The following is a 27,384-nucleotide window of genomic DNA, read 5'->3' as shown; positions in this document are numbered from 1 at the left end:
TAATGTTATCCTCCACTCTACTTTCTCAGTAAAAGGCACTAAAGTTCACAGGTCTGAGTCCTTAACCTGATTCCTCCTTCTTCTTCTGTTTAAGTGTGGAGCAAGCCTGCCATCTTCCCTGTTGGGCCTCACACCGTGGTTCCCAAGGGGGGTAAGCTGGAGCTGCGTTGCCATGACAACGCCACAGCATCAGGTCCCCCGTTCACATTGAGGTGGCAGAGGGAAAAGAATCGCAGGCTGGATGGGGAGGTGCAGGAGGGAAGGACAGCGTCTCTTAAAATTTCAGAGGTTAAGGGCCACCACATGGGTCTGTATGTTTGTGTTAACAACAGCACCTTGCAGCACAGCTCGATCTATGTTTATGTAAAAGGTGGGTGCTCAGAATAAGACATCTCATGTACCTCCTATAGCAGTATAGAGTTTTTAATCTAAGTTATCTCTCCAGACCCTCAGAATGCTTTCCAGCCCAAAATGGTGAACAACATGCAGGTGCGGACCGGTCAGGACCTCATCATCCCTTGTCTTGCGACCGACCCAAAGGTCACCAACCTGGCTTTGGAGACCTGCGATGGAAAACGTTTACCCTCAGGAATGACTTACAGCGGCCACCGACAGCGAGGGGTCATCATCAACAATGCCACCAAGGAGTTTGAGGGTTGTTACAGATGTGTGGGACAGCTGGGTGGATTCAAGGTCATGTCCAGCCCGTATTTCGTGGACGTTCAACCGGGTGAGTAAGAGATATGAAGCAAAAGAAAAGTGTAACATGTGGTTCATGTTGCCTGAAGGGCCTCACATTAGTATTCCAATTGGCAACGCTTCACTCGATTTGTCTCATGGGTGTTGATGAAGTTAGAAAGGAGAGAAGGGAACAGACTGAGTGCTCACTGTGTGTGATGCTCTAAAGGAATCCATTTTTGGAGATAGTAGCATCTACACTGTATTTCACTGGACAAAGAATATTGCTTCTTACCTTCAATCGAGGCACTCTCCATGATAAATGTTTCTTTTTAAAAGCCAAAGGTTTTCCTTTTTGCATATGGGCTGTGAGGAGGACTGCAGCTAAAATAAACAGTACTGAAAGGGAAATTATGTTCTTTATCTTTATTTGCTCACCAAGTGTTCCACATACACCATTTATAAGATGAATTATGAGCTGTTGAACCAAAGGTTTATTCTATATTATAACATTTTAAGGTTGTTTTATAAATGCAATAAAATAAAACAATTTTAAAAGCTAAAAAACAAAGGTTTAATCTGTGCGGTCTGGTAGCTGCCTGTTTTAAAAACTTAAATCTTTCACTATGATAGTCAGTGTTGTGCCTGAACGCGTTCATTGAACGAAAGTTCATGAACTCGTTCATATTTTGGGCGAACGTGAACTGAACGTACTGCATTATTGCCTGATGAACGTTATTGTGAACTCGTTCATTCTGGTGTCTGTGAACGGCACGCTCTCTCAGTTCAACTTGGTTCAATAGGTTGCCAGATTTCTATAAAGCCCTCCAGGCGAAACCCCGGCTAAATCACACCGTAAACAGGCCTTAATATGTAGCGGGAAAAACACCCAATCTGGCAACACCAGCTACTGGTGTCGTAGCCTACAGCCGCGTGCGTCATCAAAACAAAATGCAGCGTGGAAGCAACAGCAGCATGTAGGCGACTTAAAACAGGTTTATGACCAGGTGGTCGGTGAGGATGATGGCAACAAGTTTGCCCGCCGGCTTTCAGTAAAAAAATCCGCACTTCAGTAACCTTAAATTCCTACCTCAGCCTGGTCCCTCAGTTTGTGTTAGTAAAATCTTCTTGAGCGGAGGTTTTCAACAGGGGATCCGCGACCCCTAGGGGGTCCACGGAGGTACTGCATGAGGGTCTGCATGGTTAGTTGATATTTTTATATTCCCCCCCTGCAATTTTTTTCCCCACTAATTGAAATGTCTTTAAATACTCATTAACATGAAATCAACACACTGTAGTAAACAGATAAATGGAGACAAAAGATGTCTTTCAGTCATCAATGCACACATTCAGCGACACACAGGAGCTCTTTCAAGCTGGGCACCGTTTCCTTCACAACAACCAGGAATCAGAATCAGAAAAACTTTAATAATCCCAGGGAGAAATTAATTTCTTTACATTACTCCATCTGTAATAGAGTGACTATAGGACACAATTTCATACAATATATATAGTTAGGGGGTCCCCGCTCCATCTCGCCATCAGTTTGGGGGTCCTTGGTCTGGAAAAGAAGACCCCTGTTCTTGAGGGTTTTACTATCCATGTAACTTGTTTGTTAAACCTGCCTGGTATAATTTTCCAGGATTCCTTTTTAGTATGTATTGAAATGGAATTTCAAATGGAAAAAATTATAAAAAAAAAAAAAAACATTTGCACCTTAAAGACTACTTTCCTATTTTTCTTTTAATAATTACTCATAAAAAAGACCATTCAAGCAGCACATTTTCCTGATGTTTTTGAGAATATACTGTAGGGGTGAAAGCTGCAGCTGCTACTAGTGTGAAGTGAATGGACAGCAACAAAGCGTTAAAGCAACAATGGGGAAATGCTGTCCCCTCAATGCTAATGTAAACCCTGGTTGGATAAGGATTCAAAACTGGATATGAAGATGAAATCTGACGCACAGTTTCAGTGTTACAACTGATAAAATAATTGCTGTCTGTGGTTCTACAGTAGGCTATGGTGTAATTGAGCAATATATGAAAAAAAAGAAAAAAAAGAACTATGAACTAGTTCGTTTTTTGGAATTGTGAACTATGAACTGAACTAGTTCATTTTAAAATGTGTGAACTGAACTTTGAACTAGTTCACGTAGAAAGAGAACTTTCCCAACACTGATGATAGTTCAGTATCGAACTTGTTAAAAAAAAAAAAAAAAAAAAAACAGGGGATAAGAGCAAATGTTTTCCTAAAATATCAGGAGAACATTTTTCTTTTAATTACCCTTATTTTGAGGGTGTATATGTTTAACCTATGTGCAATTTAAATACCTTGTAATATTGTGAAATCATAACAATAACTGACAAAATAGTGAACAAAATCTTTACAATTATTATTATTATTTTTTAAGTTTGATGAGACAAAGAAGTATTTTTGTATTTCTTTTTTCTTGGTGTTAATTGCTTCCACACCTGAATCTTGTCCCACCAAAATAGCTCCATCTGGTCAGTAATATTATTTGGAGTCAAATAACCGTGATACATCTTATCTCATACATGTAGGCGTGGCTCATTGTTGTTCTTGGAGCTCATGTACCCATTTTTTTGCTTCAGCCCTAAAAGCTTTGTAAAAACTATAAAACTGGACTTTTTTGGGTCATCATACTTATGTATTGTTTGCTTAAAAATGGTCCTTTTAATGACCCGAGCTGTGGATCTCTACAGAGGTATCATAGACCTCTGGGCTGCTGCTCTGCTTACCTAAACAGCCATTTAAGGTTGATGGCTAGTGGTGGGTATTGGCAAAGAAGTCATGATTCGATTCGAATCACGATTCACATGCCACGATGCGATTCTATCACAATGCATTATGATACTTGAAATATTGCGATGCATCGCGATGCATTGCGATATTTTCACTGAACACTGTAAGAAAAAGATACAGCCCTTACCAGTGGCTGACTGGCTGTGTGTGATCTGGATCGTGTCTTCAGTTGATACGAAACTTGAAGCAACAGAATTCATTCATAGCTGTATTTATTGAAATGACTTTTGGAGGTGTTGCCATGAAAACAAATACTGGACAGAAATATTGCTATTACTGGTGTGGAAACACTGACAAAAAGATCTTAGGATTCATCAAACATAAAATAAAATAAGGATAATCAGTGCTGTTTACATAGCCTCAGTGGTCCTTTTGCAAATTACGTGCATCATATCAATTTCATTTTTACCTTCTTTGTTTTTAAAGCCAGAATGCATCCAAGCATCTGACTTGAAATGTAATGGAGCCGGGGGGGGAATTTTCTCAGTCTCCACCATATTTTGTTTACGAATGACTCGTCTCAGTATCCCGCGGCCGGAAATGCTAGTGACACAAGGCAGCGGGCATCAACACATCCGCAGCGAAATCTGCTGGACTGGAAGTTGTATTCCACTTGGTTTGGCTGATGTGCGCCAGCCATTAATGTATTTTATTTTTTAATTTTTTTTTATTTTTTATAATCGATTCTTGCCTTCAAGAATCGATGCAGTAGATCACAAAAATTAGAATTGCTATGCATCATCATGACGAATATTTTGCACACCCTTAATGATGGCTATGTTTATTTTTATACCATGATAGCTGTGAAGTGGCATAGACCTTTAGCTTTTAGTGCCTTTTTAGCTGTTTTAGAATCAAGCTCTGCTTTAATTTTCTCTACAACTTTGTCCCTGCCCTGTCTTGGTCTTCATAATGCTGTTTATTTTTTAATCTTCACTAGCAAACATTGGTGGCCTTCACAAAAGAGCTGGATTTATCATCATACTGGCTAAAAAAGATTAAATATTAAGAAAACAAACCTTTAGACACAAGATCATCAGATGTTTTAATAACACTATGGTCAGATGATGAATTAATAAGTAATTCCCTTATTGATGAATATAGAAAATGGATTGGCTGGATTCAAACTATAATCTATAGAGATGCAAGCAATGAAAAATGTAACTTTAAGAAGAATAAGCTGAAACTGATGGCCCTCTCATCCTCAGCACTGAATCAACACTTGTTCTTCTCTCAAGAGGACTGTGTCTACATGGAGACAAAAGTGTTGGGGAAGCACTGCGATGGTCTGCTTATGACTGATGGGGAGGAGAAGAGGAGACGTGTGGGAAGGAGGAGTCGAGGGATTTGAGCAAAGCTGTGAAGTTTGTGTTTAGGTTAAACAGAATTACCGCAGAATAACTGGGGTAAAAAAAAAGAAAACAATAATGATCTGAGCTCCTTGGGCTGTTGATTGTAAAAATAAACCATGTCATTTATAAGCAAACAAGCGTCTGTGAACTCGCATACACTGAGCTTTTTGTGTGGCATCATGTGAGCACAAAGCACCGGTCACACCCACCCTGAGGATCATTTATCTTGGTTGTTAACATGATACCCATTTGTTACACTTTTAATGGGGAATACTTATGATAGCGGTTTCCTAATAAAGTATCCCAATAAAAAAATATTCCTCAGAGCCCATGAAATTGGCTTGATGTTTTCACACCAGTGTTGTGATCAGAATGTGCGAGCTTGTTTGACCTCACTAAAAGCACAGTTAAGATGTCGTTGCCTTTGTCTCCCCTGTTGCAGTCGCAGAATCGCCTCCAGTGATCAGCCTCTCCCAAAACGGCACCATCATCTTGAAAACAGGAGAGCCATTTGAGCTTACCTGCAGCTCCAGCAATGTCAACTCAGACTTCAGTCTTAGATGGGATTTCCCTTCAGGAGCGGTAAGATGAATCTTCAAAGTATTTTATACACTTTTTTCACCTCTGCCTGATTTTCAAATGAATTACTTATATACGTTGGTGTCCGAATTTAGAGGCATTCTATGTGGAAACAATGTTTTTAAAAAACAGGCAATAAAAAAGTAATCCAAACACTTTAAGGCCTTACAATGTGAAAAGCAGCACAGCCATCCTAGAAAGTCAAAAAGCTAGCTGTAAACTTTCAAAGTTTCAAGAGGTTTGATAATAATTATATTGGTTTTGTATGTGCTAACTAGGGATGCACGATATTGGGATTTTGGCCGATATCCGATATGCTGATATTTTAAAACGCATGTAGCCGATAACCGATACCGATGTTAAAGCTGGACAAAAAAAAAAAAAAAAATTTGAAAATAGCAGTTTTGTTATCCATTTCTGACACTTTGAAAAAAAATATACTCAAATATATTTTCATATGCTGATATCAAATAGATTTTTAAAAACGCGGTATCGATCTATTTTACTTTCAAAATCTCGTGAAATTGCATCGTTCTGTTACAAACTCTCGTGATATTTTGCAAATTCTTGTGAGATTTTGTTAGTAAAATAGATCGATACCGCGTCAATATATCAACATATGCGACAGTGGCGTTGGATGGAGGAGTTTGCCCTGTAATCGAAGGGTTGACGGTTCAAGCCCCGACTCCGACTTTCATTGTCGTTGTGTCCTTGGGCAAGACACTTCACCTGCATTGTCTACTGATGGTGGTCAGAGGGCCCGGTGGCGCCAGTGTACGGCAGCCTCGCTTCTGTCAGTGAGCCCTAGGGCAGCTGTGGCTACAATGTAGCTTGCCACCATCAGTGTGTGAGTGTGTGTGTGAATGGGTGAATGAATGTGGTGTAAAGCGCTTTGGTCAAGTCTCCTAACTTGAATAAAGGCGCTATATAAGTACATGCCATTTACCATTTACCATATAAAAATATGGCAAAATTTCGATGACATATAGCAATATTTCATTAGATATAATGTTTTTAAATGGCAATATATCAGCATATGAAGATATTGTGATATTTTAATGTATCAATATTTTTTCCCTCGTCTTTAGAAGTTTCTAAGTCTGTAAAAATGAAGTTATTGAGGGAGAAGTAGTAGTATTTTATTTTTTTTATTTTTTTTTAGACTTTAGAAACTCAGAAGCTGATCAAATATTGGGTTAAATATCGGTTGGGTGGCCGATGTCCGATATTCAGTTTTAAGGCCGATACAGGCCGATACCGATAGGGGGCCGATTATATCGTGCATCCCTAGTGCTAACTATTAGGGAGTTATAGCTGGTCTGACACACACATTTTAATATTCAGGTTGCTTAGAATGTTGATAATCAGTAAATGAGTGTTAGGTTTAAACACCAAACACCTTATTCAGCAACCTGCACAAAGAATGACACAGAGAATTTAGTATATTTTACTTGCAAGGAGAGGGGATCAGAAACTGCATTCAGTTACAACTTCAAACCCACTCTGAAGCAGTATCTGCTCTCCAAGCCCTTTATTGAAGAAACGCCCTGATTACAATGTGGTTTCAACCGCTAAAGGGGGAGGGAACAGAACCCAGTTGAAACCAGAATTTTCGTACAACATCAAACAACATCAGAGGATAAGGAGAACCCCTCTCCTTATCTAGTTGCACAGTTCTCCATTCTCCTCCACACCCTTAACGACATCTGTTAACAGCAGTCGCAGTCAACATCCCTCCTGCACAGACTTAAAAAACATTAATGACACAGCAAACAAAACTAAATGTTTTAACACTCTTTGTAATATGAGTAAGATAGAGATAACAAAATGTGTAAGTATAATATGATTAAAGTAATATGATTAAAGTAGAATAACTTATGTTCAATTAATTAACCCAACAATGAGTATTGCAATTATGTAATTTTGGGGAAAAAAAAGCTTATTTCTTAGCAAAGTGGTTCCCAACCCTGGTTCTCAGGGACCCCCGTAGGTTTTAGATATCGCTCAGTTCCAGCACACCTGATTCAAATAAGGGCTCCTACTCTGCAATCAAGTGCTGCAGGACCCTGTTAATTATGCATACTTTTCTGGTGTGATGAAAAATTGAGACATCTAAAACATGCAGGACAGAATCCAAATCCTGACAAAATTGTCAGGATTTGGTTGAGGTTTGGGGATCCAAATGCAGAGGCAGGGAGGCAGAGGTGAGCTTCTTGATAATTTTATGATTAGTGATCAAACAACTGAACACGGAGGCAGGAATCCAAAAATCAAACAACATATTTGACAAAGAACCAGCACTGAAGAACTGCACACAGAGAGTATTTATGGGAGAGTGAAACAAAGAGAGGACTAACGAGGAGATTGGGAGCAGGTGTGAAAAAGAGCAGAGCAGGAAAGAAGCTAGGAAAAAAAGGAGAACAGATGAGGGCAGCAGAGGGCAACATATGAAAACCTGAAAACTGAAAATAACCAGAAAACACAACAAAATAAGAATTCAACCACTAAAAATAGAAAATATGGAGCAAAGTAAAACTGAAAACTCAAAAGAAAAACATAACAGAACCAGAACTATGACAGAACTATTGCATCTATAACATAGCAAACAACTGAAGTGTTATATTCAAGATGGATTTTGTGGATTATCAGAAGCAACCGGCACGCAGCTTAACTCAGACGCCGTGTAGGGTGAAAAAAAAAATATATTTAAATAAAAAACAAGTATGAGCATGTGCTACAAGAAAAAGCAGAAGTGTGCTGCAGTTCTGTATTTTTGCCACAGGTGGCAGTATCATTAGAAATGCTACTTTAACCTAACCTGACAACAGCCAGATGCATGTCTCGCTCCGCCTAGCTCCACTCACATACATCTGGGAACCCGCTCATTGAAAGTGATTTCCCCAACCGAATTTATGGTCTGTCCAATCAGGACGCAGGGCGGGTGTGTCCTGGAGTGGAGAAGCGAACGTGAGATTCCAACAACAATGGCGGCTCGCATTGAGGAAGCAAGCGTTAGCATTGATGCTGCTATTTCTTCTGTGTTGTCCAATCTATCTGATATTGTTTCATTAAAAGAACATCAGAGAACGGCTTTGAAGGCTTTTGTTGGTGGAAACGATGTTTTCGCCCTTCTCCCGACCGGATTTGGCAAGAGCTTGATCTACCAAATGGCTCCTCCTCTCACAGCGTCACGGGTTAGCTTCGGTGTGAGTGGTTGAAATAGCACGTCAATAAAGATGACAGACAAGTGGCTTATCCAATCATATGCAAGGAGTTTTGATAAGGCCCAGCCTTCAGTAAAGGCAATTCCTATGGCGGGTTCCCAAATGTATGTGAGTGGAGCTAGGCGGAGTGAGACATGCATCTGGCTGTTGTCAGGTTAACTTTAACCTGCATATCGCCATAATAAGGCTAATTTCCACCATTATGACAGCTCTGTATGACAGACTAGATCCTCCCAAGGATTAAAGAATAGCAGCAGATTTAATTTATGCCTTTTTAGGCACTTCTAAATAATTTTTGTTGATTTTGGTGCAACCAATTAACAGGTTAATATTATAAATAGCATCTATATGTATTTTAAAAGGTTAAGTTGGGCGATTAAAAGCAAAAAGGCTGGTAATTATCTGAAAGAACTGGTTATATATGAGGTTGTGCTAAATTTAGGTAAAAAATGGTTTGGGTGATATAAACAGTCTGATGTGGCATGTTTGATGTAAATTACTCACAGCTTCCCAAAGAGACCTGGACGTCAAACATCCTGCAGAGCTTTAAGGGGTATGTTCGTTCAGCTTTACTTGAAATCGCCGCCGTCAGCCATTCAGATTCTGGAATCTACCGCTGCCACGGCCACAACGAAAAAGGCCACAATGAAGCAACAGTGAAGCTGGACATCCGTGGTAAGTCTGACAGATGATACTTGGCTAACATACGTCTAGCTGATGAGTGCAGGCCCTTTAAAGCTACAGCCTCATTTTAAACGTAGGATCATTATGTTTCCAGAAACAAATCCTGTCCAGCAGAACTCGATCCTGCTGAAATATATCACAGACTCCAAGTGTCTAATTTTCTAATTTTCATATAATGCAAATTCCCAGTCAGAGCCTCAGGAAAGCATCTGTCACTACGTAAATAACCTTATGAGAGCACACTGTGATTATTTTTTTAAGACATGACTCAGCAAACTGAAACATAACTCAAAATGAAGTGATGCAAATTGATTTCCAATTATCCATAATTATACAGCACTGCCGCAGCAAACCAATCTCTCTGTTCTTCAGATAAGGGCTTCATTGCCGTGTTTGGAGGTCCTAGTCCAGTCAAAGCAGATGTTAAAGAAGGGGAGAGCCTGACCCTCAGAGTGGAGTTTGACGCCTATCCTGCACCGCGCTCCATGTCCTGGTCTTACAACGGGAAGCATCTCCTCAACACCACAGAGCATGTCATCACCGTCCGCCGCCATAAATATAGGTGCACTATATTCAAGGCTGTAGTGTGTGTGTATGTTTGCATATATATATATATATATATAAATATTTTTATATATATGTGTGTGTTTGTGGGTGTGTGTGTGGGGGGGTTACCTGTCTAGCCCTCAGAGTGAGGACCAATTTTTCCAATTTCAGCATCAGATTGAGAACCAGTTGTTGCAAAATGAGGACATTTTGCTGGTCCTCAGATGCTATTTTACTAATGGTGAGGTTTAGGGCTAAGGTGTCAATTGGTTAGGGTTAGGGTGAGGTATTCATTGGTAATGGTTAGGTTTAGGGTTAGTTTTAGGGTTAGGGCATAGAAGAGGTAGCCTGGGTGCCATTCCGAACTTAGTCCCGCCCACAACGTTTGAGGTCGGAAAGTTCGGTCTGGCATTGCTCAATAGTAGCGCGAGTACGCTAGCACAATATCTGGCGGGCCAATCAAATTGTCAGGGCGGGCTTTATACGATGATGGACAGATGATCAACAGTAACGTAATCAACCACATGACCAAAGCGCGCTTGGGTGACAACAACAATGGCTGCCGCCGGAGAGTTGAGGTGAGTAGATTCTGCTATTAGGTCTGTTCTAGAAGATATCGACAGCAAATTAATTTTAAAAGAGGAACAGAGAAACGCGATCAAGGCTCATCTTCTTATTCTAGGCGTGCAACTGCACGCTTTGATTTTTGTTGACAACAACTATGCGTCGCTTAACATACGTCACGCACTCCGTTGCTCTTATTGGTTGTAGGTCTATCCAATTGAGTGCAGAGGCATTTTTTTTCCTGGTTCGTTCAAAACACGCCCCATAATCACAGCTCTATGGAGCAGTATCAGACTCATATTCTGACTAGAATTGAGTAGGACTACGTCAGGCTATAGAAGAGGTTAAAAATGACTGAAAATCAATGGAAGTCAAAGGGAGTCAACACATGGTCCTCACTTTAATGGCAGAACGAGTATATGTGTGTGTGTGCGGGGGAGCAAATGTTGAAGTCTGTTGATTTCCTCATCAGGTTCATCAGCCAGCTGAGACTAGTGAGGGTCCTCAGCTCTGAGGGCGGGATCTACACCTTCTCAGCCAGTCATGGAGATGCATCTGCTGACCAGTTATTTCATGTATATGTTAACAGTAAGTGAGCTCGTATTTATTAGATGCATAATGAGAACATGATGTCGGAAACTGCTGGTGGACTTAGAACCAAATTAGATGTCTCTATGACACAAAAAGATTGGAGTTTGTCGGAACTGGTCTGTGGACGGTCGCAAATTCTGGAGCGTTTCACTCCCGAGTGTGAAGTAAGGCAAGGCAAGGCAAGGCAAATTTATTTGTAAAGCACAATTCAGTACAAAGACAATGCGAAGTGCTTTATATGATTAAAATATAGGAAAATAAAACAGAATCAAGACAAGTAGGAAAAATAAATAAATGAAAAATGCAGAAACAAAAAAGAACATTAAAGATGAGTCAGGATGAGTCATACATCTTAGTCTGAGTCTTAGTAGTGCTTTGTTCTCTTACCTCAGCTGATCATTACTCCTGTCCGTACCTAGAACGTGGCGTCTCTGTATACGATCTGACTTACCGCAGGCTTCTTCTTTGACCATTTGAAAATCACTTGTAATGTCTCATCTTTTCTCTCTACCGTTTAATTCTCATATCAGGATGTTGGTTGATTTTTCTTCTTTTATTCCCTAGATTGTTACTTTTTTATAATAACTTTTGTGCTTCTAATGGTGTTAGTATGTCTATCTTTGTGCATGACTCTGGTCATGTTAGTTTTTTTTTAAAGAGCTATATAAATAAAGTTGGATTAGATTGAGATTATGGTTCTCTACCAGAGATAGATGGATTGGTTATCTGGGTTGGGGATACGCCTCTGCCTCAAGCAGATATGGATCATTACAAAAAAGAGCAAGATCACCATAGAGAAAATTTAGATTTCAGAAGTGGGGGGACGCAAGTATTTTTTAATATAACTAACTTCAGGGTGTTTAACCATCCAATCACAGACCTGATTCAGCGGCGCATCAGATGTTTGTAATGTGAGCTTCTCACAAGTGACAGCGATGACCGCCAATCACACAAGAAAAGACGGTGGGCCAATCAGGAACTTGTGGGCCGTCTAAACTCAGGGGCTTTAGTTTGAGCTGCTGTTTTCCGCTTGGTCCTAGTGCTCAATAAATGTCCGTGTACTGTAGCGTCACTTTGTTTTTGGACAGTAAAACGGATGTTTGAAAAAGTGCAGGGGAGACATGTACCCCATGCCAAAGAGCCAGCTGGAAATCTCTTCCTCCAAAGGTTTCTGGAGTCGGCTTTAAAGAGGAGTAAAGTTAGGAAAAAAAAATAATACAAGTCAGAAATCTGAAGATATATTGAGTTAAGGAGCATCAAAGGCAAAGATAAACAGCAATCATGGCATTCCGGAGAGCTGATAGTAATAATGTAAAACCTGAATTCATTCAGAGAAAACCCAAATATGAAGTTAAACTTTCTCCTTTAACCAAACATACAATATCAAAAGAAATTTAGCATTAGTTCTTATAGCATTTTGGGGAAAGAAAAACACAACAAATAAAGATGAATTTCTATATTATCTTGCAGATTTCAAATGGTAAAAACGCATCAGATGTTCATGTATATTTTTAGATCCACTGAGACTTAACTAGCTACATATGTCGTTATCTAAACTACCCAGGGTTTTTTAAAGCATTCATCTAAAAAGTGAAATTGTAGGTTACTGTACTTGTTTTTATGAACCTCTCATATCTATTTGCTGCTTTTTATTTTCTGCTGTAAGGTAAGCCTGTTATCATTGCCCAGGAGGGACCAGTGGATGGTCAGGTCCGCTGCATCGCCGCCGGTTATCCAGTGCCTAAAATTAGCTGGTACCTCTGTGAACTGCCCAGCAAAAGGTATTTCAAAAAGTATATTTATTTTCATATCAGCATCTCATCATATTTGCTCTATCATTAAGCTGATAAGGCATTTATTAAAATGATCTGCCTCAAATCTGGGTTATGTTTTGTCCCATTGGTTCATAGGCTTCTACTTTCTCAGCTCTGTCTTCTGTGGTGCTATAACAGCTGAATTGTTACAGATTCACAAAAGGCTTGTGAAATGTTGACATATACATCATCTACAGCAGAACAGTTAGCCGATTAGCAGAAACTGATCACCTTCAGAGACAATTATGTGCAGTAAAAAATTAATAAAACTGTTATTATGCTAATTCACTGTGTAAAATAATATATGCATTTGAAGATCTTAAGATGTTTAACACAGATGGCGTGAGAAAATGAGAAGAAAACTCTTTTTTGACTTCTTTAACCGCTTATTTAAATTAAGAAAATCTATCAAAAAAAATCAAGGAAACAGTAAAAAATGATTAACAGCTTTTATAAGCCAACAAAACACACAAGCAACCGAAACACACAGACATGCCAACACACAAAAATAGATGCCAAAAGAATTGTTTATTTTTAGGAATGTGAAGAGTTATATCAAACCAGGTTATAAATTTTCTTGCAACACTTATACAAACAGCTGCCTGTTTCCTGGTGCCTCTGTACTGTTTAGTGTTGTTTCCATAAAAAACTGTAATTGTAACAAATAAAGAAATTAAGTTTTGAGTTTGTCTTGGTACAACTGCAAGTTTCAGCACACTTTGCTGAGATTTTATGTTATAAACACAAAATAGTGCTTCATTGTAAAGCAAAGGAAAACTTTTTTGTTTTAATGAGTTACAAATCAGAATATTTGGCATGCATTTTTATTCAACTTCATTTTCTGTTTTGGCTCGAAGGGATTTAACCTGAAGTCATGTAGAGGACACAGTGCATACGTCAAAGGAAGTGCTATGGTCACATGAGAATGCAACAAATCTTTATGATGAGATGCTGGCGGGTGGCAATGACAGGGAAGGTAAAATAGTGAGAAGATGGATTGAGCGCAATATGTGAAAATCCTTAAGGAGGTTGCACAAGTCTGGAGATAATGGAAGAGGTTAGAGCTTGTTAACACACAGCCAGAGACATGAGGGAATCATTTAGATCAAACCATGCTGATGTGTTAGGATGCCCCAGTCAGAGTCAATGATTTAACCCAGTTCAGAATTGCTGGAAAAACTTGGAAAATGCTTTTACTAAACCTGAAAAAGCTAATTTTCCTTCAATTAGGTGCAGCTATGATTGAGACAAAAAAAGATGTTCTATAAATCATAGACGTGATGGGGATAAATACAAATTTATTTTCCATTCACTTCAATGGTATGCCCAGTTTCTGCATGAAAAATATGAAAAAAGCTTTGAGGGGTAAAAATACTTCAGCACAGAATTTCACAGTCCTAATTTAAAAGCGGTTGGCCTGAGGAATTCATCTTTTTGTGGCTTTTTTAATTGAATAGAAAACATCTAAGAAAAACAAATATGAATATAATCAGTGCAGGAAAATAAAAGGAAAGAAAATCAAAGAAAACCAAAAGAAAACCAAAGAAAATCTCCCATGTTGAGCCTTTGAGTTTCTACCAGAAGCTTTTTATACAGTGATCTTTGAGTTTAGAAAAAAAAAGTGTTTACAGGAATCAAAAATGGGTTTAAATGTGGTTAAAATGTGAAATACTTTTCTGTCTCATTAGGTGCTCCCACCTGCCCAACGCCACCCAATGGGAGAGCCCAGAAGTAGCCGTACTGTCAGATTCAGCCTTTGGCCGGAGTGAGGTGGAGAGCCGCGTGAATATCAGCAGCGAGCACGCTCAGTACCATACTCTGGAGTGTGTGGCTTCAACAGAGGGAGAAGAGGCATATACTCTGTTCTCCATCGGTGGTAACATATTCCACACCTCGCATACCACCTGTACCCAGACAGGGCTGATACAGCAGAGAGGGGGGGGGGCATTATCACTGCATGCACAGAAACCCAGTGACCCTGTTTATGGGGAAGCCAGGTGTGTGCCTACTGGGTACGGATTTAATAAGATTACTGTATGCTGACAATGCAGGCTGGGATTACGTGGCGTAGATTTACTAATCCTTGTGACACAAACACCACTGCTGCAGCTGTCTGCTGTTACCAAAGAGGATGAGACTGTGTGTGTGTGTGTGTGTATTTACTTAATAGACGATTAGTCCTAACCATCTTTGAACAACACGACAACTTTGTAGGAAAAGTTTAGAGGATGCTGTAAACCTGCCATTTTGTGCATCCGTGTGATTTCTAATATTGTCTTGTGTGGGTGTTTTAATTTCACAGAACGCATTGTCCCCCATAAACTCTTCACACCTCTCCTAACTGGCATGGTGGCTACTGGCGTCTTCCTCAGCCTCATTCTAGTGGTGCTTTTCTATAAGTACATGCAGGTGAGATCACACTGTATAAAATCAAAGGTTTTACTATTCCTCTTCAGGTTTGAAAGGTAGGGAAATGTACATGAGCAAGAACACTATCACACATCAGGGCATGCCAATGTAGTGCAAAAATAAGCCCTAACTGTAAAGTTATCCTCGGGATAATTAAGTAGGATGCGGTTTATTACGATAAAGTGAATGTGGTTGCCAGAGGGAGCAGTGTTTATTAAATTTAGGAATAAGGTGAGAATTAAGTGAACTTTAGGATTAGGATCAGGTGAAAGGTATAGCGGAGGATCTTCTTTTTCCGGGTGGATCATCTAAATAAGTGGTCCTCCTAAATGTCACTCATTCTGGTGATATGCTTACGTAAGGACGTCCTATGTGCTTGCCACCAGTTAGCTATCTTTTTCTGCACATGCACACGTTCAGGCATATACAGGTGCTGGTCATAAAATTAGAATATCATGAAAAAGTAGATTGATTTCAGTAATTCCATTTAAAAAGTGAAACTTGTATATTATATTCATACATTACATACAAACTCATATATTTCAGATGTTTATTTTGTTTAATTTTGATGATTACAAATGACAACAAATGAAAATCTCAAATTCATCATATCAGAAAATTAGAATATTGTGAAAAGGTTCAAAATTGATGGCCCCTGGTGCCACACTCTAATCAGCTAATTAACTCAAACCACCTGCAAAAGCCTTTAAATGGTCTTTCAGTCTAGTTCTATAGGCTACACAATCATGGGGAAGACTGCTGACTTGACAGTTGTCCAAAGGATGACCATCGACACCTTGCACAAGGAGGGCAAGACACAAAAGGTCATCGCTAAAGAGGCTGGCTGTTCACAGAGCTCAGTGTCCAAGCACATTAATAGAGAGGCGAAGGGAAGGAAAAGATGTGGTCGAAAAAAGTGTACAAGCAAGAGAGATAACCGCACCCTGGAGAGGATTGTGAAACAAAACCCATTCAAAAATGTGGGGGAGATTCACAAAGAGTGGACTGCAGCTGGAGTGAGTGCTTCAAGAACCACCACACACAGACGTATGAAAGACATGGGTTTCTGCTGTCGCATTCCTTGTGTCAAGCCACTCTTGAACCACAGACAGCGTCAGAAGCGTCTTGCCTGGGCTAAAGAGAAACAGGACTGGACTGCTGGTGAGTGGTCCAAAGTCATGTTCTCTGATGAAAGTAAATTTTGCATTTCCTTTGGAAATCAAGGTCCCAGAGTCTGGAGGAAAAGAAGAGAGGCACTTCATCCACGTTGCTTGAAGTCCAGTGTAAAGTTTCCACAGTCAGTGATGGTTTGGGGTGCCATGTCATCTGCTGGTGTTGGTCCATTGTGTTTTCTGAGGTCCAGGGTCAACGCAGCCACATACCAGGAAGTTTTAGAGCACTTCATGCTTCCTGCAGCTGACCAACTTTTTGGAGATGCAGATTTCATTTTCCAACAGGACTTGGCACCTGCACACAGTGCCAAAGCTACCAGTACCTGGTTGAAGGACCATGGTATCCCTGTTCTTAATTGGCCAGCAAACTCTCCTGACCTTAACCCCATAGAAAATCTATGGGGTATTGTGAAGAAGAAGATGCAATACACCAGACCCAACAATTCAGAAGAGCTAAAAGCCACTATTAGAGCAACCTGGGCTATCATAACACCTGAGCAGTGCCACAGACTGATCGACTCCATGCCACGCCGCATTGCTGCAGTAATACAGGCCAAAGGAGGCCCAACTAAATACTGAGTGCTGTACATGCTCATACTTTTCATGTTCATACTTTTCAGTTGGCCAACATTTCTATAAATCCTTTGTTTTTATTGGTCTTCAGTAATATTCTAATTTTCTGATATGATGAATTTGAGATTTTCATTTGTTGTCATTTGTAATCATCAAAATTAAACAAAATAAACATCTGAAATATATGAGTTTGTATGTAATGTATGAATATAATATACAAGTTTCACTTTTTAAATGGAATTACTGAAATCAATCTACTTTTTCATGATATTCTAATTTTATGACCAGCACCTGTATGTGTTATGAGCTACGGTTGCAGACAGTCATTGAAGCTCACCTTTCTCACCATGGTTCTTTAAAAATGACTAAGGTTCATGAGAGAAAAAGTGTCTACGAAGTGCATGAGAAGAAAAGAAAGACCTCAGAAGTGGGAATCAAGACCAGAGTGTTTTTGGGAGATTCTTTCACACGATTTCGTGAACTGAAAGCACAGGTCGGGCTTCCCACTGATGCCTCGTTTGCAAAGTTTCTACTCGACAGGAAAAGTTTGCCATGCTATTTGGAGAAATCCATCTCACATCACTAATAGTAAATTACGGAGAAATGGGCTTGTGCACGCTCTCCCACATGTTTAATAGGTGTTCCCTCTCTGGAGCGGGCACAGGGTGCATGTGCATTTTTTTTTTTTTAAGGGGAGAAGGCGGGTCTTTTAAAAAACTTGCGAAAATCCTTCATAATACCTTTAAGTAAATGTAGAGTGCTTGTAACTATTGAAAGGCATTGTGAATGTTTGTCTCTTCTCTGTAGTGGACTAGAATAGACCAATGATCTATCCAAGGGTAACAGATGGGGCCTGTTTTCTAGCCCCATGACCCTAGCACCTTGTAAAATATGTAAAACCCTGTAAAATAGGGGGCTGTGTTTTAAAAGCAGTGTATGAACTGCTAGATGTGCCTGAAGAGGCGTGCCAACAGTCGGCACTCGAGGGCCACCGTCCTGCAGATTTTAGAGACTGATCCAGGGCTGATTTCTACGGAAGAGGATTAGGGCCACTGAAAAAAAAAAAAAGTTAACTGATTTTTAAATTTTACTTCAGTTTAACATGGGAAAAAGTCAGAATTCTGATGCCTGCATGCCTGCTCTAAACTGTCTTTGTTAGACATAGATGGATACATTTAGCGGCCGATAATAGCAGGGTCTTTTGAATCGCAGTGGCCACTAAGTGCCTGCAGTCACCAATTTGTGACTGCAGCCAAGCCTTGAGATGATGTCAAGCGCATGCATTGCCGCTCCCTCCATTAGCTATCCTTTGTTAATCTCTGATTTGTTAAATAATATTTCGTCCTTGTACAAATTTAGACTTTGTAAAATTTGTTATATTTGTATATTTCTATTATGTAAGTGGAGGGGGTAAAAAAGCAATATGAACCTTTAAAAAAATCAACAGCACATATCAGGGATTAGTTAAAGTGATGTCTCGATAATCTGCCTTAAAGGAACCTGTATTGGTTGATCTTTAGTTTCGGTGTGGGCTCTGTCATGGATCAGTGACCCGTTCAAAGACGACTGCACCCTGAACAAGATTAGGAAGTTATAGAGATTAGTTAACGCACAGTCAAGTTTTTTCTCATGCATTTTTGCTCAACTAATTGATTTTCCTGTCTAATTTCAGGAGATAATTATTCTAATTTAAGCTTAGTTTAAGCTTTTAGTTTAAGCTTAACATGTAAAATCTGTACCTACCATATTCCAAATGCAGCAGTAAACCTATGATCAGCCATCATAAATGTCACATCTGTGCAATTAATCCTTTACAAACCTACATATCAGTTGCTACACACCCTTGTTTAATGAACTGCAGTGAGAAGCACTGACATTTTTTCACCATAGAATTGTAAATAGCTTCAGTAGCTGTTGGCAAAGATCCTGTCCTCATTTACTAATAAGGTCTGCCTCCACTGCGTGCAGAGGGTGTTAAACTTAGAGACATCCGTCTCCCTGGGCTCAGTGACAAAGTTTTTGCACAGAAGAGGAAAAGCATGTTATTTTAATCAGTATGAATGTGTGCTAATGAATTTGAACAGAGTCAATTAACCATTTAGAGTGAAAACACAGCGGAGTTAAAGGATTTCTTGACACTCTGACGCTTTAAGTCGTTAATTCCCCTCCCTGAGCGCGTTGCTTTTGCTGTGCTCCGATGAGTCAGGCTCCTTCAGTACCAGCGGGTGCATCTGCAGCAGGATCCCGAGGGTGAAGTCTAGACTAAAGCTGTCAAGTAAACAGCATTGATCAACCAGACTTTAGAGAAAGGGGTAATGAAAGTAATACAAAAGGATGATATTCATAAAATGATGTCAGCAATGCTGGGAATTAAATCAAGTAATAATGATAAGGTGTTGTGAGTTTTTCTCTGTGTAAGCCCCTTTCTCCAATCCATCACAGAAACCAAAGTTCCAGATTCAGTGGAAGGTCATTGAGAGCATTAATGGAAACAACTACATCTACATTGACCCTCTCCAGCTGCCATATGACCTGAAATGGGAGTTTCCTCGACAGAAGCTTCGCTTTGGTATGACGACATACCTTATTGTCTTGCTATCCATTATTTTAAGGGTTATCTCAGGATTTTAAAGGTAAAATCTGTATGTGACTGTGTATACAAGACCGAAGATTAGTCATGTTAGATGATGAAATTTCAAGTTTGGCATCAAACGTGGACCAGCTTCCAAGACCCGAGTCCAATAATCTGTTCTGCCCTACACACCTCATGAAAACACGCCCAGTGTTTATGAGTGAAAATTGACTCTTGTTTATTGACCATAGACTTGTCAATGGGGATTACACCAAAAGCTAACAGCTGTCATGAAAGGAATCAAGCCCAAAGGGGACGTCTACTGCTGTAAAAACAACTCCAACCTCAGACACATCATTACAGTTTATAAAAAACCCTATTTTATGATGGTATGAACTCAGGAGTAATTTACAAAGAAACCAAAGATTATTTACTCAGGGAAGTAGGAGGTAGTGCTCCACCAATGATCTCCATCTGTGAAACATGGTCTAATAATGGGACCTGTAATGTTTTTCCTACCAAAAATACAGATCTTTCACTTGAACCTAAAGGATTGTGTTTTTTAATACATGTTTTACTTTAGTTACACTAACTAGAATGTGTTTACTCAGTAGGGAGCAAAAGTATGGAGTGACTTTTCTTCCATTGTTGTTGAAAACTTCAAATTTGGCTATGTCCAAATGTCTTTGTCCAAAAAGACAATATTTTTGTCTTTTTGGACGAAAATATTTTGTCATTTTAGATGAGTTTCCAAACGTCTAGTGGATGAAAAAGTAGTGGACTCGAAATTTCCCACAATGCACCTTAAAAAGCAGTGACCACTGTTGCGAAAGTGGCAACAAATAACAAAGATGGCGCAGGCACCGTGCTGGGAGGCGGAGTTGTTGTTAGCAACAACCTTTTTATTGGTCGATGTGAGCATCAAGAGAACATGACCTGTGAAAACGCAGACCATGTTCTGAAATGAAATGCAATTCAAAAATGTGAAAATATAAAAACAAAAAAAAAAGTAAAAAAAAAATGCAGTAAAAAATATTAAGTGAAAACATAAAATAAAAAAATTATCTGAGAAAACAGCCAAGTTACTCTTAAAACATTTTTTATATTCAAACCTTTTTTTAAGTTTTATTTCTGGATTTGTTTTTTTTTTCGTTCTTTTTTAAAATTATCATTTACAAAATGACTGCTTTGCTTGCAACAATATTGGAGCAAAATTCACTAAAGTCTCCTCCCTCCATTTCCCTCAAGAAAGATCAATCGTAACTACACTTTCTAAGTACAGCATTTATAGACTACTGTGATTTCTTTTTTATTTAACATCCAGAACGCACTGATCTTGATTTATACTCAATGAGGACAAAAAGAGTCAACTGTAACAAGAAACATACAGTATATTAACATCTTGAAATATTCGAAATAAATCTTACTGATAAAATCCTGAAATTAGAGCACTATTGCTTTTTTATCTTAAAGGTAAAACCCTGGGCTCTGGGGCGTTTGGAAAGGTGGTGAGGGCCACTGCATATGGACTTTGCTCTGCAGATACTGTCACAACCGTTGCTGTTAAGATGCTAAAACGTAAGTCAGTCAGTTTGGCCTTTCTCTCATGATGTATGCAGCATGGAACAGAGAAATAGAAAGTACATTTACCAATGTCCTCTTAGCTAATGCACATTCCACGGAGAAGGAGGCACTGATGTCTGAGCTGAAGGTTCTTAGTTATCTTGGAAACCACGTGAACATCGTTAACCTGCTGGGAGCCTGCACTGTTGGAGGTAAGAAAAAACACTACATTCAAAACCGGTGATTCAGTATACAGTATGGTTCATTCATGAACTGAACATTGATATTATTTCAAACAGAAAGCCATACAAAAAAGAAGTTTCAAAACTCATAAAAGCACCATGCTAAAATGACCAGAATCATCAAAGATTGTGATCTACTTTTAATAAAAAAAATTTTTATTTATTTGAGTTATCTGGAACTAAAAATGAATGATGTTTAGTCTTTAATGGCAGTCACTACTGTTTGGAAGATTGCCTGTAATGATTAGAAACATACTTTATCTGTTTGTCTGCTCACCCGCTGACTGCTCAATATCTATTCTAAATCAGATACCGCCCAGCTCTAAGGGAAGGACATGATGTAGTTCGGTTTGTCACTAATTTACCACTGATCAATGTCAATTACCTGCCCACCTAGACCTCAGTATTGACTGGGATCCTGCCTTTTTATTGGTTTCTAACTAAGAGGATGCAATGTTATTATGTTATGGACACATAAAGCACTTGAGAGATGTTTTAAAGGCATGTAAAGATCCTCATTACGAGTTATGTCCTGACAGATATTTTGTTAAAACCCGATGAGTTCATCTCATCTCCTACCACTTGTCAAATGCAGACATTAAAATGACTAACAGCAACACAAAGGCAGTATCATCATCTTTTGTCTCATCTTTATTGTTCCCTTAATGTGTTTTTTTTTTTTTATCCCTGAATCCTGCCAGGCCCAATTTTGGTGATCACAGAGTACTGTTGCTATGGTGACCTGCTCAACTTCCTTCGAAGAAAAAGAGAGTCGTTCCTGAGCTCCCAGGATGGTGATGGTTACTATCGCAACGTGTCAAAGCAGTCGGAGCCGACAAGGTATTCATGTGTGCAAAATTCCCAGCTTTAATTATACCAGTAAAGTGGTTCAATTTACCACATAAGACTGTGTACATATTTTTGTGTAGCAGGGATGCAACTGGTACAGGATACATCCCTATGCGTCCTTCTGAGAAAGAAAGATCCTCTCAGTCAGGTACCTCTTTTGCATTTTTACCCAAACGTGCAGTGAAGTAAGCAAATAGAATAGAAAATCTCTTTAATGGGGAAATTCTGGTGCTTACAGCAGTAAAAAGATTATTAAAAAATGGTCACACAAATTTGGACCTTAGAAAAACATATAAGAATGACATAATAGTGAAGAGTTAAAAGATAAACAATAAAATACTGTACTGTAAAGTGTTTTAACAGTATAAAAACTGTGCACCTGGAGAATAAATATCCAATATACAGCTATGGACGTTTCTGCAGTAATAGATATTTGAAAATAGCAGCAACATCAGAGATGTGCAAAATGACAGCAGCATGTTATTCAACACAGTAAGATAGAAACTGCATGAATGTAACAACTTATTGAGATTGCTTGGAACAGTGGTTATAGAGTCTTACAGCTGCTGCTCCTGGTGCATTTAGGGTGCAGCAGCTTCCTGTACTGAAGCTGACTAATGGAATCTTTATTTCAGATTACATAGAAGAACTCTCTCTGGATGCTGAAGACCTCCTCAGCTTTTCCTACCAGGTTGCTAAAGGAATGGAGTACATTACCTCCAAGAATGTAAGACTTTACCACACTCTGTTTGTACAGAGGAGATTATATAGTTCCTGATGCTACTGTATAAATCATGTTAAAGCTCAGTGCCTGCAGACACAGAAAGCTGATGGTGCATTAATACAAACACAACATCACTGCTTTTACTCTAAATCTTATGTCGCACATAAATTAAACCAACCCTCCTAAGTTATTTATTGTTTACATACAGTTGTACCTGTATGGAGGAAAACTGTATTTCAACCAGGACTTTTACAGTCCCCCAGAAACGATCCATGATCCATTGTATGTTCCCAATATGGTTGCTGCATGCTTTCATCAATTACCTTTTAAATACACTTATTGTTTAAACCCAGATGAGTTCATCCCATCTCCTACCACTTGTCAAATGCAGTCATTAAAATGAGTAACAGCAACACAAAGGCAGTATCATCAATTTTGTCTCGTCTTTATTGTTCCTTTGATGTTTTTTTTCTTTACAGAGGGACTTTTACAGGCTCAAAGAAAAAACCCATGACATGAAATGTTATACTGCCTGTATGTTTACCGTATGGTTGCTAAGTACATGCATAAACTACTCTGCTTTTCTCAATAATTACAATTATGGAAGCAGTGGAAATGTGCAATATTGCCAAAACGGCTTTTATTTCCATTTCTAAAATTAAAACCACCTCTTCAATAGCATCATAGATGAGTGGCTCTGGCTGGATCATTTTAAAAATAATAGGGGAACATCTACTACATGGTTTAGGTTACATTTTTTATTTAGTTACTTCAAAATTCAGGGTTTTAAATGCTACTTTTCATGCTTCCTCTAATATCTATGGGTGTTGCTGTTTCTAGCCAGCTTATGCTAGATGGCTTTTACTTTTGTTCGCTGGCTTTTAACACTGGCAGGACTTAGTTGTTGTAATATTGTTTATTTAAGTTAAAAGAAAAAAATAGTATTGCCTTATTTTATATTTTTATTTTGTCTCATTATTTTTAGCTATGTAAAGGCCTCTGATTTCAGCTGTAGCTGTTTTAAAGCGCTCTACAATGATGATGATGAAGTACAGTAGATCTAGCTTTAGCTGAATTATTTTTCATCCCTAATAACAGTACAGCTATAAACTGTATTTTTGGTACCAGCAATATTTATCGCAATTTATATATTTCTATGAAATTCCTCGCCAACAGATGAGCCCCATTTTCAGTGCTAATGAAGGAACCCAGCAACATTAGTGTTTCAGGCACAGCATTGCAGCTTTATCGCTACAAATGTTGTAGACCGTCATTAAAAGGCTGAAGAAGTAGAAACAACCTGACAAATAGACTGTCTACATACATAGAAACAAGCAGTCACAACAATCTGCTGAACTTAAGGAAGGGTTATAAATGAAAATGCTTTGTTTTGGGAATAGGCTTGTTCATTCAGTCACTTCAATTACGATTTGAGGCATAAAAGAAAAAATCAAAAGAACAAATCCAATCATGTCTACAAAAAAAAAAGCCATAAGTGGAAAAGTATTTTAGGGATGAGAAAGTGAAAACTAAAGTGTTTAACTGGCCATCTCTTATGTGACAGCAATAACGGCACAGAGATTGCAGTGTGTTGAACATGGTAAGGCTGTATAGTTTTTCTTCAACAGGATAAAGCCCCAGAAAATGCTCAAACGTCATCAAAAGCTGGCAGTCAATTGCTCTACAGGAGAAAAATCAGATTAAATTATGATCCTATACATCAGTGATAGTCCAGGTTGTGTAACCCCAAGCTTAAAAAAATTCACTGATCACTGAAGAAGAATAACTATGGGTCCATATCTAGCCTGATGTATTTTTTTATAAGACTAGAAATAAGCTGTTTAGTGACTTCCTTTTTCCATTTGCATTAAAGATCTCAGGAAATCAAGATTAAACATGGTGTTCCTCAAGGCTTTATTCTCAGGCCTTTTCTGTTCCCTAACTACATAGTCTGACTTCTTCAGACTGCAGACAATTAGTAGCATGATTTATTGATGATCTGCCAGCTATACACATCTTGTTGTTAGTCCATGAGGCAGACACCCTGTTTACTTTTAAGGCAAGGCTTGAAACTGTCATTTTTGAGAAAGATTATATTTACATCGGCTCAGGTTATCTTAAGGTATCTCTATAGTTATGCCTCTATAGGCTTAGCCTGCTGGAGGAAGTAGGGATCACTTTACATCACTCTGCTTCCTTCTATCTATTCTCCTATTCTGCAGTATTTGTTAGTTCAACCCTTAACTCTACGTTCTCTCTGCTTTTCCCATCTGCTCTATTTCTGTTTGGCTGTGGCACCATCCTGGAGAAAAATATCAACATCTTTGATTATAGATTATAGAGTGGAGCCAATTTTACAGTGCCTAGTCCTTTTTCTATCCTAGGCATTGCTATGTGCTCAGCTTTTACTGTAAATTACTGTATGTGCTGTCTTTCATCCTTTTGACATGAAAACTGCTTTAGAGCTCATCTGGTCAACAGTTTACTGTATTTGTAAATCGGTGCTTCTATACTCATTTTTTATGTCTTCTTCTATCTCCTTGGCAGAAGTCTGCTCACACTAAGCCTGATTCTGTTGGAGGTTTCTTCCTGTTAAAAGGGAGTTTTCCTCTCTACTGTCGCTGCATGCATGCTTGGTAAGAGGGTTGCTGTCGAGTCAATTAGTCGATGCAATCAGCTGCTTTTCCTTAGATAGGAAACTTTGAACCAATCTGACGGTATGATCTGATTGAACTGTCTCTGTAAAGTCCCTTCAAATGATGTGTTCTGAAATGATTTATGTTAACTGCTCGTCGGAACGTTGGACATTCCCAAATTAAAGCACTGGTATTTTCTGGTTAATTTTTAAAAAGCGTCTAAGTTCACAAGGTCACAAGTTGTTCAACTTTACGCAAACTGATTTGTATAATGTTTACCACATATGCTCATTTATCCTGTAAATCAGACCATATTGTTGAAACAGTAGCCCATTCTATATCTTTCATCATTGCTTATTTTTTTCTGATTAACATACTTTTCTTATTTAATATTGCTTGCAATGTAGATCTTAGTAACAGCTGCAAAGTCTTGAACTAAGCAACATTTATTGTGTCACCTGATGCAGAAAACAGGTTATAAGGTCAATAATCAGTTGATGTTTATTTTCCCATGCAGTGTATTCACAGGGATCTAGCAGCCAGAAACGTTCTGCTGACTCATGGCAGGGTGGCGAAGATCTGTGACTTCGGCCTGGCCCGAGACATCACCACTGACGCTAGTTATGTGCTCCGGGGAAACGTGAGTCGTCTTTCACTTCCTCTTCATCCATTGCTCTTTTTTTCTTGGTATATTGTTTCCAATCTCCACATTTGGATCCAACAATGCTGCCTTCAATGATACATTTGAGATAGAAATAAAAAGGTAGTGTCACGTTTGGGTTCTGTTTGTCCTTAATCATCGATCACTGCAAATCATCAGATGTTATGTGTTTGCTTTGTCATGTAAAAGAATTGCATACATAATTAAAAAGCTGTAGATCATTTAAAGTACATCCCATAAGGTAATGTACCCTCTCTCAAGGCTCGCCTGCCTGTTAAGTGGATGTCCCCTGAGAGCATTTTCGACTGCGTCTACACCTTCGAGAGCGACGTGTGGTCGTACGGGATCCTGCTCTGGGAAATCTTCTCTCTGGGTAACATTTCTACTCAAAGTTCTTTAATGTTTTCATAATGCTGGAGCCATTAAGGTCATCAGTCCGAGCTGACTGGAGCCTCATTAGAGGCTATGATGACGTTCTCTGAGCAGCAACATCACTTAGCGGAATCACTAATGCAATCAATTATTATGACTAAGCTGACCGAGCTGACTTCAGTGAATCTATATGTTTTTAAACTGTAATATAATAGAGGGAATGGATCTGTGTGTTGCAGGAAATAGCCCATACCCAGGGATGCAGGTGGGATCTGCCTTTTATAAGATGATTCAAGACGGCCGTAGGATGAGCAGGCCGGAGTTTGCTCCCATCGAGATGTACGTTGGAGTTCTTTTGTTGGTCTTTACGAACAGCTGTGGGTGTAATTCACATCGAGAGGCAAATTAATGGTTATTGTCTTCATTCCAAGGAAATACAGAAATGAGATGTGGGTTGAGTTTGTGATTTTTTATTTTTTTTTAAAGGGTAATTATACATGGAGACTAATATATATATATACTTTTTGTTAAATATCCCTTTGCAAGTGTGTATTGCAGGGATTTAGAGTTTTTGTTTGTGCAATGATGGCTCATTGTTATATTACACCAGGGAGCTTGTGGAAGGCAAGGATTTAAGAAAAGATCAATTAAGGTTACACCTAAAATCATTCATGGATTTAGGGTTATATGTATCCTTTACACTAGTTAGAGAATCCATGAAGGGAGCTTAAGATTACAATGATGGCAAGGAGGCCT

General features: G+C 38.9%; 1 protein-coding gene across 2 annotated transcripts in view; it reads left to right on the top strand.

Annotated features, from left to right (window-relative positions):
• Positions 1–27,384, top strand: part of kitb (KIT proto-oncogene, receptor tyrosine kinase b) — a 34,319-nt gene that overhangs the window by 3,593 nt on the left and 3,342 nt on the right. The window contains exons 2-19 of one of the 2 annotated variants that reach the window (XM_038292795.1): positions 95–370; positions 446–730; positions 5,296–5,435; positions 9,163–9,331; positions 9,713–9,902; positions 10,923–11,038; positions 12,708–12,822; positions 14,544–14,731; positions 15,158–15,264; positions 19,452–19,578; positions 21,055–21,159; positions 21,246–21,356; positions 22,088–22,226; positions 22,319–22,383; positions 22,871–22,962; positions 26,113–26,235; positions 26,518–26,629; positions 26,868–26,967. In XM_038292795.1, the coding sequence (XP_038148723.1) occupies positions 95–370; positions 446–730; positions 5,296–5,435; positions 9,163–9,331; positions 9,713–9,902; positions 10,923–11,038; positions 12,708–12,822; positions 14,544–14,731; positions 15,158–15,264; positions 19,452–19,578; positions 21,055–21,159; positions 21,246–21,356; positions 22,088–22,226; positions 22,319–22,383; positions 22,871–22,962; positions 26,113–26,235; positions 26,518–26,629; positions 26,868–26,967 (2,560 nt within the window). Of the gene's footprint in view, positions 1–94; positions 371–445; positions 731–5,295; positions 5,436–9,162; positions 9,332–9,712; positions 9,903–10,922; positions 11,039–12,707; positions 12,823–14,543; positions 14,732–15,157; positions 15,265–19,451; positions 19,579–21,054; positions 21,160–21,245; positions 21,357–22,087; positions 22,227–22,315; positions 22,384–22,870; positions 22,963–26,112; positions 26,236–26,517; positions 26,630–26,867; positions 26,968–27,384 lie in introns of both variants that reach the window. The other variant, XM_038292794.1, reaches the window with a different exon arrangement.

This window comes from Cyprinodon tularosa, unplaced genomic scaffold, assembly GCF_016077235.1.
Source record: "Cyprinodon tularosa strain WSP-4 unplaced genomic scaffold, ASM1607723v1 ctg318, whole genome shotgun sequence".
NCBI classification, from domain to species: Eukaryota; Metazoa; Chordata; class Actinopteri; order Cyprinodontiformes; family Cyprinodontidae; genus Cyprinodon; species Cyprinodon tularosa.
The sequence above is the reverse complement of the archived record's forward strand: the minus strand, read 5'-3'. Positions and strand labels throughout refer to the sequence as shown.